Source organism: Eulemur rufifrons, chromosome 8 (assembly GCF_041146395.1).
Source record: "Eulemur rufifrons isolate Redbay chromosome 8, OSU_ERuf_1, whole genome shotgun sequence".
Classification (NCBI taxonomy): domain Eukaryota; kingdom Metazoa; phylum Chordata; class Mammalia; order Primates; family Lemuridae; genus Eulemur; species Eulemur rufifrons.
This window is the reverse complement of record NC_090990.1, coordinates 97,121,216-97,133,426: the sequence shown is the minus strand read 5'-3', so window position 1 is coordinate 97,133,426 and position 12,211 is coordinate 97,121,216. Positions and strand designations below refer to the sequence as shown.

At 37.5% G+C, this 12,211-nt stretch overlaps 1 protein-coding gene across 5 annotated transcripts in view; it reads left to right on the top strand.

Annotated features, from left to right (window-relative positions):
- Positions 1–11,501, top strand: part of LOC138390764 (pyrin and HIN domain-containing protein 1-like) — a 28,330-nt gene extending 16,829 nt beyond the window's left edge. For 2 of the 5 annotated variants that reach the window (XM_069480375.1, XM_069480373.1), the window contains 2 exons: positions 2,202–2,327; positions 9,808–10,380. In XM_069480375.1, the coding sequence (XP_069336476.1) occupies positions 2,202–2,327; positions 9,808–9,861 (180 nt within the window). In that variant the 3' untranslated portion in view covers positions 9,862–10,380. Of the gene's footprint in view, positions 1–2,201; positions 2,328–5,290; positions 5,547–6,788; positions 7,012–9,807; positions 10,381–11,192 lie in introns of those variants that run through there. The other 3 variants (XR_011234580.1, XM_069480376.1, XM_069480377.1) reach the window with 3 other exon arrangements.
- Positions 11,502–12,211: the final 710 nt, after the last annotated feature.

Here is a 12,211-nt window from a genome sequence, read left to right as displayed (position 1 = left end):
TATCAAGTAGGAATGACAAAATAAAAAAGAGACATTTTTACAAAAGAGGAAATAAAAATGAATACTGAAAACATAAAAAGAGGTTCACCTTTAAAAATAAACAAAGAATGTAAATAGGGATATAATACTGTTCTATATGTAAACACAAAATTACAAAAGTGAAACTACTCACACCATCCATGTTGATGAGCACGTGATGCACTGGGCAACACTGCCGAGGGAAATACAAATAAGTACAGATCTTTGGAAACCAATTTGGCATTATCTCAAAACTGAAGACATGCATACCGTACAAATCTTACAATTTCAATTGTGCCTATGAATATAAGGAGAAAGTATAAAAATATTCACAACAGCATCACAAGCACTAGCAAAATTTTGGAAGAACCTATGCCCAATGACAGGTGAATGAGCAAATAACCTTTGGAATATTATGCTGGGTTAAAATTAAGTAAACCGCAAATTGTGCATCACAGATCATCTTAGGCATATAGTAGTAGGAAAAAGCAAACCACAGTAAATTTTAAATAATATAATAACATTTTTATAAGTTCTAAATCTAATAAAAAATGAATGCCATACTGCTTAGGAATGAATAACTTGTGCGCTAGAGCTATTTTTAAAGCAATGATTTCATGAGAATTCAGAACTATCCTTACCTATGAAGCTAAAACGGGTAGAAGATGGGTTCAGAGAAAAGCAGGCTAGTAATCTTTTCTTTCTTAAACTGTGAGTGCTTTCTTAGCCACTCATGGTACAAATTATGTAGCATTAAATGTCAAACAAAATGAAATGCTTATTTTCTAACTCAAAAAAAAAGGTACTCTTGTCAATAAGATCGCATTACTATGTGTGGCATACTTAGAGAAATATTTTTAACAAGATGATTTCCACCTCACCTTGATCCAGAGAATCCATCAACAGAAACAATATAAACCATTAAAAATCTGTAGATCGGGCAGAAATACAAACCTTCCTTGACTAGACTGTGAACTAACAAGGGCAATAGTTATATTTCTGCCTGTTGAGCATTTACTAAACTTATTATTTGTGTATTATATAACTTAATCTTCATTACACCCCCATAAGTATGATATTGTTTGTCTCACTTCACACATGACAATACTGACATTCACAGTTTTGGAAAATGTTCCTTCCAGTATGAGAGAGCAGACTTTAAGTTGACTGAAGTATATTTAGATGTGTGCGTGTGTAGGTATTTCAGCATGGACATTGGCAGGTTTGGCGTTGTTTAGTGGCCTGAAGTCTGTAGCCTCCAATGTAGGAGATGCAGGAGAGTGGTCAGAGACGGCTCTGCTCAGGGAGCTGGGGTGCAGCAGCAGGCTCCCCCCGCCCCTCCCACCCACCACTTTTTTAGCAAGTGGTACAAAAGAATTAGATTGTAAAAGCTGGAAATGAGAAAACTGTGGCAAATGGACATCAAACGTAAATTTTACAACTGGGCTTTCACTATTACAATGAATAGTAGTGAAAATATAACAATTTATGGACATTCTTTGATGTCAGTTAAACGAGGCACAAAGAGCCAGGTACTGGAAATTCCCTAGGTGGAACCTGGAACCCCTGAGATTATGACCATGAATCCTAGAAAATTCTGTTTGCCTCATATTACCAGCAGTACCTCATATCGTTCCTCCAAAATTGTTACTACGAGAGAATCCTTACAAGGCAAAGATCAGTTTGCCTGGACAGATGGAGAGCTGGGTATACTAGAGGCAGAAGAGCACATGACAGGAACCTGTTTATTTGAAGAGAAAGGATTCCTTGTAAACGTTCCCCAGTTCGTCTGGCTTTGTTCTCCAAATTTCTATGCTTATCACAAGAGAAACTCATCTACCAACAAACAAGCCCAAGAGATGTGCTTGACAAAGTTGTCGCACATCAGTTTATAACAGAGGTAGAGCCAAGAATCTAAGATCAATGTTATTTTAATCATCTGAGTTTTGACTTTTCCAGACCAAAGACTTTAATGCTGTTACCTGTATGTGCTGTAGTATGGTTAAGGAAGCTGAATTTATGCTAGTATTCAGAGAAAATTAGCAGAGGAAACATCCTATAAAAAAGAATTTTGGAAAAAAAAAGAATGCGCCACATTCAACTCATGTATAAAAACGGGCCCCCCAAAATATTGGTTTCCATCATAAAATGAAAGACTAAATCACCCAAATTTATTACTTCAGAAGGAAGCAGCCATTCCAGGAGCAGAAACATCCCCTGCAAGCTTCAGAGGCAGCACATCAATTGCACCCTATGGTTATTTTTACATGCCATGTCAAGGAATCCGGTCGGACAGTTTCTTTAACAAGGTACCACCTTCCCGTTGCCACTGTTTTTGCCTCCCTCAAACATAACGGTTGATCAGGGTTTTGAAAAGATTCCCATTTAATCTCTGACTAAATATAATTTCATTATTTTACTATACCTCTCATTATTTGTCAATGTGTAATTGGACATGTCATTGCATTCTACCTCCTTCGGTATTCACAAGGTGTGCATTTATGAAGTCATTTCTGTATGCAAAAAGATTATTGTCTTTCATTGGCCCAAAAAAAGAGTGTAAGGAGAGACATCCAGACAAGGAGAGATGAATACAACATCAAATGTATGTTCATAACTTACATTCCAGTTTCCTTTCACAACTTTCCACTACAACTAACGACCATCAGTTAGGGTTGATGTTCAAAATTCCTTCTCCTTCCCATATAAGGTGTTTTGACATATGGTACTTCCTTTGCTTAGAATCATTTATTCCCGTCTCTTCATTGATATGTTTCTGGACCAAGCAAAATCCTTTCTTCAGACAAAACTTGATTGATACCCTCCTTCCGCAGTAGAGCACCTCATGCCAGTGTTTTCTGAACAAGGTCCTTTATTTTCTTTATAACATTTATCAAAATCTGATAAATGGGTGTTTTTCAACCCTCCTAGAAAATAGGCCCCAATTGTAGGTTTGATGGCCAGGGGAAAAGCAGACAGCAGTGCACAAATGAGTGTATCTCTCTGTTCAAATAAAATACATGTCTACCTTTGTTTGGCCATGATGTGACCAGTGTGCTCACCTCTGCCCAGGGCACAGAAGACTGTTATTTAGAATGAGTGGGGAGAAGCTAGAGAGAAAGGCAGGGGGAGCATTTCGTCACCACTCTCTCATCTAGATTCTCACCCAAGGCCCAAGCTGCACTCTGACCCAGGCTGCAGCCTCCTCCACCACCCCACATGTCCTCGTTGAAGACAGGACACCTACATACAGGGGTTCGCAATTTATAGTAGTTTTTCAGTTTCTTTATGTGTTTGTTGATATTGATAGGTCCAAGAATCCTATTTTCTTATGTAAATTCCACATATCTTATTTGAGGGTCAAAGGTAGCAGTCTCTGCTTTTTGGCCAAGTTGGTTTAGGTGACTAGGAATGGAATTCATGCCTAGTCATTATCAGCTCAGACACATTTTTCTCTGTTACTTCAAAGACATAAGTGGACACCCCAGGACAACATTCTAGGAAGGAACTTATTTCTCCTACATTCTGGCTTAGAAGGGAGCATGTGAAGTTTTCCTAAGTCCCATCTTTCTAAATAGGCAACATGACCATTTCTACAGCCATAGAAGTTATTTAGTTGCACCTAAACCACCCTTAGCTCACGAATCCCAGCCAGGGTCCTATGGATGCTACACTTAGCCATCTCATGCATTCATTTATCCTTTGATATACAGTATCTCCGCAGGGGGCCTAGTAAATGTCTGATCACTTCCTCTATGATTCACTAGCTCCAAAAGAAGTCCTTGCTCATATACATCTGAGTTATCCCAAAGATATTGTTTGCAATATGATTCTCTATACTTTTCTATTGAAAACCAAAAGCAGGCTATTCTTATTTTTTATATCTTTTGTCATGATTCCCCTAAAGCAGAGCACAGAATGGTTTGGAAAACAAATGGAGATATTGCTAGTTTAAAATTACTGTACAGGGAAATAAACAAGGTATTATTTTTATTCCCATTCACCATAATTTTATTTGGGGTTTCCACAAAATGGTCAACATGAATCATGATATATCTGTGGACTGGGCAGACATACAAACCTTGCACAGACTGTGAAATAATAGTGACAATAGTGATATTTCAGCTAATTGAGCATCTACTGGGTAAAGCTGGAAGTAAAAGTTGTATTTTTACGTACATCATTCTATTTATTCTTCAATACACCCTGTGTACACAGTAGGAAGCTCATGTTCCAGGCAAAAAAAATGTCTTCTTATCTGGACAGGTTAAGTTTGAGGTTGCCATAGGTTATATACAACCTATCCATATGATATGTATGTATTATACTTGACAGATAATTTGAGCTTGGCCTTTGAATTACATCAGTATAGACATAGTTGTTTAAGTAGTAGCTGTGGCTAATATTATCTAAATAAACCGTGATATTAATGTCACTAATTTACTGAATACTCAGAACGACTCAGCCTCTTCTAAGGGGTTTTCAATTATCTTAATTAAACTTTATAAAAATCCAGTTGTTTTTTGTATTAACTAATGTAATTATTTGTCATACACAATGATGAGGAGAGGGAATTTAATTGGAGGGCGGTCAGCAGAGCTCTTATCAGACTTAGATAACCAAGGATGCACCTGAGAGAATCAGAACCTGCCTACGGTGAGATACATATACTACCACAGACAGGGGTGGTTGGATCTACATGACAAAGTCCATGCACTTTGTCACACTGACAGACACATTCATGTGGGATTCTTGGAACACTAACAAAGGCTAATAGTGGAATGCTAACAGCTCAAAACAAACGCTGACATATTCTGGCACACAGACATGCACACGCTCTCAGATTGCTTTAGTTCAGGAGGCCAACAGTCAAACATTCCAAATCTTTCTTGATAGCAGTTGCACCAGGAATACCTTTGGTACCCTCTTCTCACCTTTCTGCCCAATAAGAACCCTCCCCTCAACTCTTGGCATTGGGTTCACCAGCTCCTTCCTCTTTACTGTTGTTCCCTGACATTTCCTGCTCTTCCATTTGTGCTCATGCTGAGTAGCAGTGAGTATCTCATTTCATGGTCCCAGAAAAGAGAGGGGGAGGCATGACTCACAGGACAAGAATTCATTAAAGGATGTAGGTGAGAGTGAGAAAAGAGTCCTTTAGAAGGGAATAAAGGGAGAGAATGTGGCACATGCTAGGAGACAGTGTGAGTAAAGGGAGCAATGTATGACCACCTGCATTTCAACCTTTTTTATCTTTATTTCTTTCTTCTTCAAGGTCCTCAAGGACAAGGATACCAAATAACCATTCAATCTACACTTCACCTAAAGTACTCCTTCTAAAAACCTGGATTCCATTGATAATGATGTTTATGGAGATAAGATCTAAGTGCAAATAAAAAGTTTAAAGAAAAAAATATATATATATACCACCCCCACTGAAATATAACGTGGTATATACCAGCTATTAATTCTAGGGAATAGGGTGTTAAGGGTGTTTTTTATTTTTTACTTTTTTATATTTTCTTAATGTCAATTTTTACATTTACAACTTTCATAATTTGAAAAAAAAAATAAACATTATTTCTAAAAGAGTGCTTCCCCAGCAGTCTCTTTAATCCATTTGTGAGTTGCTTAAGAACAGTTTGTAGCTTGCCAACCAAGGTGGGGCACAAGAGCCTCAAACAATATTTGGACTTTTACATTTGGTGTGATCTTCACAGGGTTAGCACCACCTGTGTCCTGCCCACAGAAACCAGGCTGAGGGGCAGGGAGGGGTGAAACCCAGCCTGTGCTTCAATTGTCAAGCCCTGTGTCCTGGGGAGGGGTTGCTCTAGCCCAGAGCAAGGGATGTTCTTTCAGAATTGGTTTCCTGAAGAGGGCATAAAGGGGTAATTTGTCAGCCAAATGGGGCATCTTGTGGCGATTTGCATGAAGGCTCTTGAATGTTAGAAGAATTTCTGGCCCTGTCTGATGTGAAATACCTGGTTTCATTCATTTCCTCAAGTACCAACAGCTCCTCAGCAGCTCTCAAATCATATTTCCTGGTTCTCACATTCCACATATAGGGATCCATGAGAAAATTGTTTCAGGCAAACACTTATTTAGGCAAACCAAAGAATAATTAATTTACTTTAGTGCAGGATGCATAAAGTAGATAGAAAAACTGAAGCTTACAATGTATTTATTGATCACATATTTGGTACCTGGTATTTTGCAATTATTTTATGTCGCTTAATCTTCATATCAGCTTTAGAAGGTTGATCATTTTCTCCTTCTTACTTGCCCTATCTAAGGAAAAAAAAAATGAAACAATTAACAGTAAGGCAAAATCACTTTCCCAGTGACACTTCTATGATCATTTATAGCCTCGATTTAGAATGCAGGCTTGTCATTCTGGTTTGGGATAGACATGCTAATGTCCGAGGAACAAGGTGAGATGAAAATTAAACAATGAATAAGACAGGATTCTACCTCAGATGGAGAGAGCTGAAAAGAGCCTCACTCTCATTCTTAAAACAAAATAAAGTGAAATAATATGAAAAATGAGAACCTTATAAACTTAGAGAACTGTGGTGGTCTGAAGCTATTTATGCCCAATTACTCCACGGAAAAAGACATTACAGTTATGGCCTTATGGTTTGAGTCCAAATATCCAAGGAATAAAAGTAGTTGGTTTTTGTCCTTATGTCTTTTATGAGTAGCTATGGTAGCTTTATATGCCATGACTAAGATCTATTATACATTGTTTTGTTTGTTTCCAAATATATTTTTAGTTTTCGTTGTTTGGAGAAACCAGATTTTGAAGGAAGTTTAGAAGCTACAGAATCCTGTTTCCTCATCTACAATGAGAAAACTGAAGATTAGAGAGATTAAATGGTCAAAATCACAATATCATTCAGCTAGTTAGGAAACAGATTTCATTCTGAGAAGATGTCACAGACAGCTAAAATGTCCTCCAAATTCAAATTTAACTATGGATACTGGGGAAATGACAACTTTATATACAATGATGTTTGTATTCTGAGCTATTCTAGCATATTCATATTCATATTACTTTATGTAACCATGTGTGATTGCTCACTAGTATGTAGGTGACGGTGATTAAGAGTGAGAGAGAGAGTCATTTACGTGTGTGGCCCAGTGCCTTTCCTTTCCTTTACATCATGGTGATTCCCCTGTGAAATTGTAATTTCTAAGGACAGTCTGTCTCTAAATGAGATAAGAAATTACCCTCTACCCAAAATAATTTGCTTCTTTGTTTTGTTTTCACTTAAATAGCTTCATCCTTTAATGCCTTGACCCCACTCTATCTTATCTTTTTGCACCTCAACCTACATCTGAGCTCCTCCTTGGATCAAAATCAAATAGGTAAGAAGCCAGAACTTCCCTACATTTGAAGTGTGTTGACCAAAGAGGCTAGAACAGGTCACAGAGATCTTAATCTCCTCTCACAGACATCTTAGAGACTAGTCTGTTCCAAGTGGTTTTAAGGTATGCAAGAGGCAGAAACCTATCTTTGGGAGGATCTCTGGAGTATCAGAATATCCTTATGATTAGAAGAGGCACACCCAAGTATATTGGAAATATTATTTCTCTAAAACTGCATAGTGAGGCATGTATTATGTATTTATTGTGATTAGAACACTTCACAAGAGATCATCTACTTAAATGTGAAGTTTACAATGCAGTACAATTAATTATAAGCACAATGTTATATGGCAGATCTATAGAACTTATCCATCTTGGGTAACTGAAATTTTATACCCATTGAATAGCAACTCCCATTTCCCCCTTCCTCCATCCACCCACAACCACCATTCTACTCTCTGCTTCTATGAGTTTGACTCTATTAGATACTTTACATAAGTGGACTCATGCAGTGTTTATATACCTTATACATCGTATATACCTTATATGAGTGGGCTTCTGCAGTATTTTCTGTCTCTGACTGGCTTCTTATATTCACCATACTGTGACCACAACCATCTCTTCTGCTTGGGGACAGTTCTTCTGGTGCAATGGAACACTTACCTGCTGCGTCAATACGTCCACCCCCGGTCCTTGTTTCCCTGTCATGGTCGTCCCTCAATTAACTCTATACGGTGAGTCTGAATTCGAGTGGCTTCTCCCAGGACCCCGCTCAAAACGAGCCATCTTCTTGCTGGTCATGGTGGGTCTCAGCCTGGGCTCCTCCATCGAGCCTCAGGGCTTGCGGGAGGCGCCCAGGGCCACAGCGTCATTTCTGCCCAAGACTTTGCAGATCGCCTACAGCTATCCCTGGAAACCACGTCCGCGTCACTAGCTTCACTGCAGAGACAACTGACTTCTCTGGCTCAGTTTCTCCAACGCCGCCTGCAGAAATTATCCAGAGTACCAGTAAACCAGATGCCTCTTCACCCCTACTCTCCTCTTCCAGTCACCCCTCCACCAGCCGACTCCGGCCCATAGCCCCCACTACGTCCCTCAAAAGCAGGAAGTAGCCAGAAAGACTGCGGCGCCCTATTATCACTAAAAGGCCGGAATGTAAGGCTGGTGGCAGGCACCCCTCCCTTCCCTAATGAAAAAAAGAGGCAGCTCCTCCTGTCTCTTGGTACCCTCCCCAAAACTTAAACAAAGAAATTCCTTACTCCTGGCACCGACATCTCCTGGCCGAAGAAGCTCCCATCCCCCAGCCCTAAAAACCTATATAAACCCACTCAGACTTCTGGGCGGGGCAGCTTCTCTGGGTACCATGGGTCCCATGAGGCTCGCCTGGATCCCTTTCTCAGGGACTCATTACCCCCACCCGGGAGCGCCCCAATAAAGCCTCTTTACTTATCCCTTTCAACTCTGCTCCTCTTTCTTTCTCTGGCGCCGGCTACTTCAAAGAAACCTTACAGCCTTGTTCCAAATCTTAGAGGAATAGCCTTCAGTTTTTCACCCTTAAGTATGATATTAGCTGTTCACTTTTTATATATGGATGTTACTATATTGAGGCTGTTATGTTATTTCTTTTCTACTCCTAGTTTGTCAAGAGTTTGGTGCATGAAAATGTGTTGAATTTTGTTAAATGTTTTTCTCTGTGTCTATTAAGATGAAAATGTGTTTTTGATCATTCATTTTGTTAATGTGGTAAATCGCATTAATTGATTTTCCTTTGTTGAACTATCCTTGCATATCAAGGATAAATCCCACTTGGTCTTTTTGTATGATCCTTTTAAGGTACTGTTAATGTCTGTTTGCTAGTATTTTGTTGAGAATGTCTGCATATACAATAATCAGAGATATTAGACAGGAATTTATTTTTCTTGCATTGTCTTTTGTCTGGTTTTGGTATCAGGGTGATACTGGCCTCATAAATTGGTTTGGAAGAGTTTGGGAAAAATTGGAATTGATTCTTCCTTAAATGTTTGATCTTTAAATGTTTCAGTCACCAGTGAAAAAATCTGATATTTGGATTTACTTTAAAGAAAAGATTTTGGTTAATAACTCAATCTTCTCCTTAATCATAGGTCTGTTCAGATTTTCTATTTCTTCATGATTCAGTCTTTTTAGGTTATATGATTCTAGGAATTTATTCACTTGTTCTGGTTATCCAAGGTGTTGGTGTATAATTGTTCATAGTAGTCTCTTATGATCCTTTTTATTTCCATGTCATCAGTTGAAATGTCTCCTCTTTCATTTCTGATTGTATCTATTTGAGTGTTCTCCTTTTTCTTAGTTTGTCTAGTAAAATGTTTGTCTATTTTGTGTTTTTTCCAAAACAAAAAGCAAGTCTTAAGATTTCTTTCAATTTTTTGACACTTTTTTTAGACTGAAGTGAAAATATACTCTGTCAGAAGTGAGATTCAAACCTATGATTCCTAAGACATCTGGAGAGAATACCAAGGATGTGTGTGGAAGGCCACTTGATAAAGAGATTAGGTATGTGACAGATGAATAAGTCAACCATCTCAGCTGAAATGCTGTCAGCTTGCACTGAAGTATACTGAGCATGGAGCCAAAGGAGATTATTCTTAAGCTTTATAATCTAATAAAATTTGCCCTGCTAGTCCTTGGACTTGTTAGGAACCTGTGTTCTTTTTCTTCCTTCTGATTTCCAACTTCTGGAATGAAATGTCTATCCTATGCCTGTGGACCATAGTATTTTGGAGGAAGGTAACATGTTTTCTAGTTTTTTAGGTTCACAGATGGAGAAGACCTTTGCCGTGGAATTGATCATGTCCTGAATCTCATCCATATTTATTTTGATGATATTTAATTGAGATTTTGGACTTAGTTAATTTTGTTGAATGGGTTAAGACTTTGGGAGATGTTGGGATGAGTTGAATATATTTTGTGTTTGATAGGGATATGAATTAATGGAGGCCAAGAGTGGACTACAGTGGGCTAAATTGTATCCCCCCAAAATGCATATGTTTAATCCCTCATCCCTAGTACCCCTAATATTTGGATGGAGGGTCATTACAGATACAATTAATTAACCTAAAATGAATACATTAAGGTAATAATTTTCTAATTCAATATGACTAGTGTCCTTATAGAAAAAGGAAAATGTGGAGATATATGTGTGTATATATGCTATACACATATATATGTAAATGTCCTGTAAAAATGAAGGTAAAGAACAGAATGATGCATCCATGAGCCAAAGAGTAAAAAAGAGTCCTGGTGAACCATCAGAAGCTAAGACAGAAACATGGAATAGATAATTCCTCAGAAGAAGTCAATCCTATTGCCATCTTGATCTCAGGCTTAATTCCTCTAGAAAATTGAGATAACAAATGCCTGTTGATTAAGTCATCCAGTTAGTGGTATTTAGTTACAGCAGCCCTTGGAAACTAATACATTCTTAAAGAACCATATTCCTTTTTTTTTTATTGATACATAATAATTGTACATATTCGTGGTTTACATGTTACATCTTGAAACAAGCACACAACATACAATGATCAAATCAGGGTAACTGGGACAAGATTCACCTGAAACATTCATCATTGCTTTATGTTGGGAGCATTTGAAAACTTCTAGCTATTCTGAAATACAGTAAACTATCGTCAACTATAGTCCATATTCTTTTTAATGAGAGTACTTAGTTGATTACATTAATTGCTGTTAGGAAAAATATCTGCCTTCAGAATTAAAGCATAAGCTCTATAAAATTTGGATTTATTTTTAATTATCTCTTTTATCTGCAGAACCTTAAAGAATTTCTTGTAGCTATGAAGAACTCAGTAGAATGGATGAATGGATAAATGGGCAGATGAACAAATGACATGCTGGCTCTTCACCAATGCCTCCTTAATGCCACTGTAAATTTAGCTTAAGTTCCGTAGCTCTATGGCCAAGTTATATTTCATCATGAAAAGTCAACTTCCAGTCATGACTTGAACAAGGCTGTGTATCACAATGGCCGTATTTAAATCTTTAAGCTACTCCCAGGCAGAAGAGGACAAGAGAAATTATTCAATACTGTTTCTGATAGAACTTGAGCAGTTCTAGGCTAAAGAAACAAGGTGATCACTTTGAATTTAATAGAAATAAAAATTATTTGATTATTAGATTAATTTAATAGGACTAAGAGTAGAATGAGCTGTGTTATGAAATAGTGTTATGAAAGGTCATCTGTTATGACCTTTCTTTTTTTTCCCTTATTCTTTTGGCTGTCATAGTCTGTCATTTCTTATTTTTTTTTTAATTTCTTTTTAACTTGACAGATAACACTGTATGTTTCATTAGCTACAACATGATGCATTCAAGTATATATACATTGTGAAACAGCTAAATATAGCTAATTATCAAATACCTTATCTCACAATTATCATTTTTTGTGTTGAGAATACATAAAATCCACTCCCTTTACATTTTTCAAGAATATGATATATCATCTTTAACTATACTCACCTTGCTGTACAGTAGATCTCTTGAAATTGATTTCTCATATCTAACTGCAATTATGTATCCTTTGACCAACATCTCTCTGTTCCTTTCTCTCCTTTAACTACTCCAGCCTCTAGTAACCATGGTTCTACTCTTACTTATATGAGCTCAACTATTTTAGGTTCCACATATGAGGAGAACATGCAATATTTGTGTTTTTGTGCCTGGCTTATTTTACTTAAAATGTATTTTCACAAATGAAAGGATTTACTTCTTGTTTACAGCTTAGTAGCATTCCATTGTGCACCTATACCACAGATTCTTCAACCATTTATCC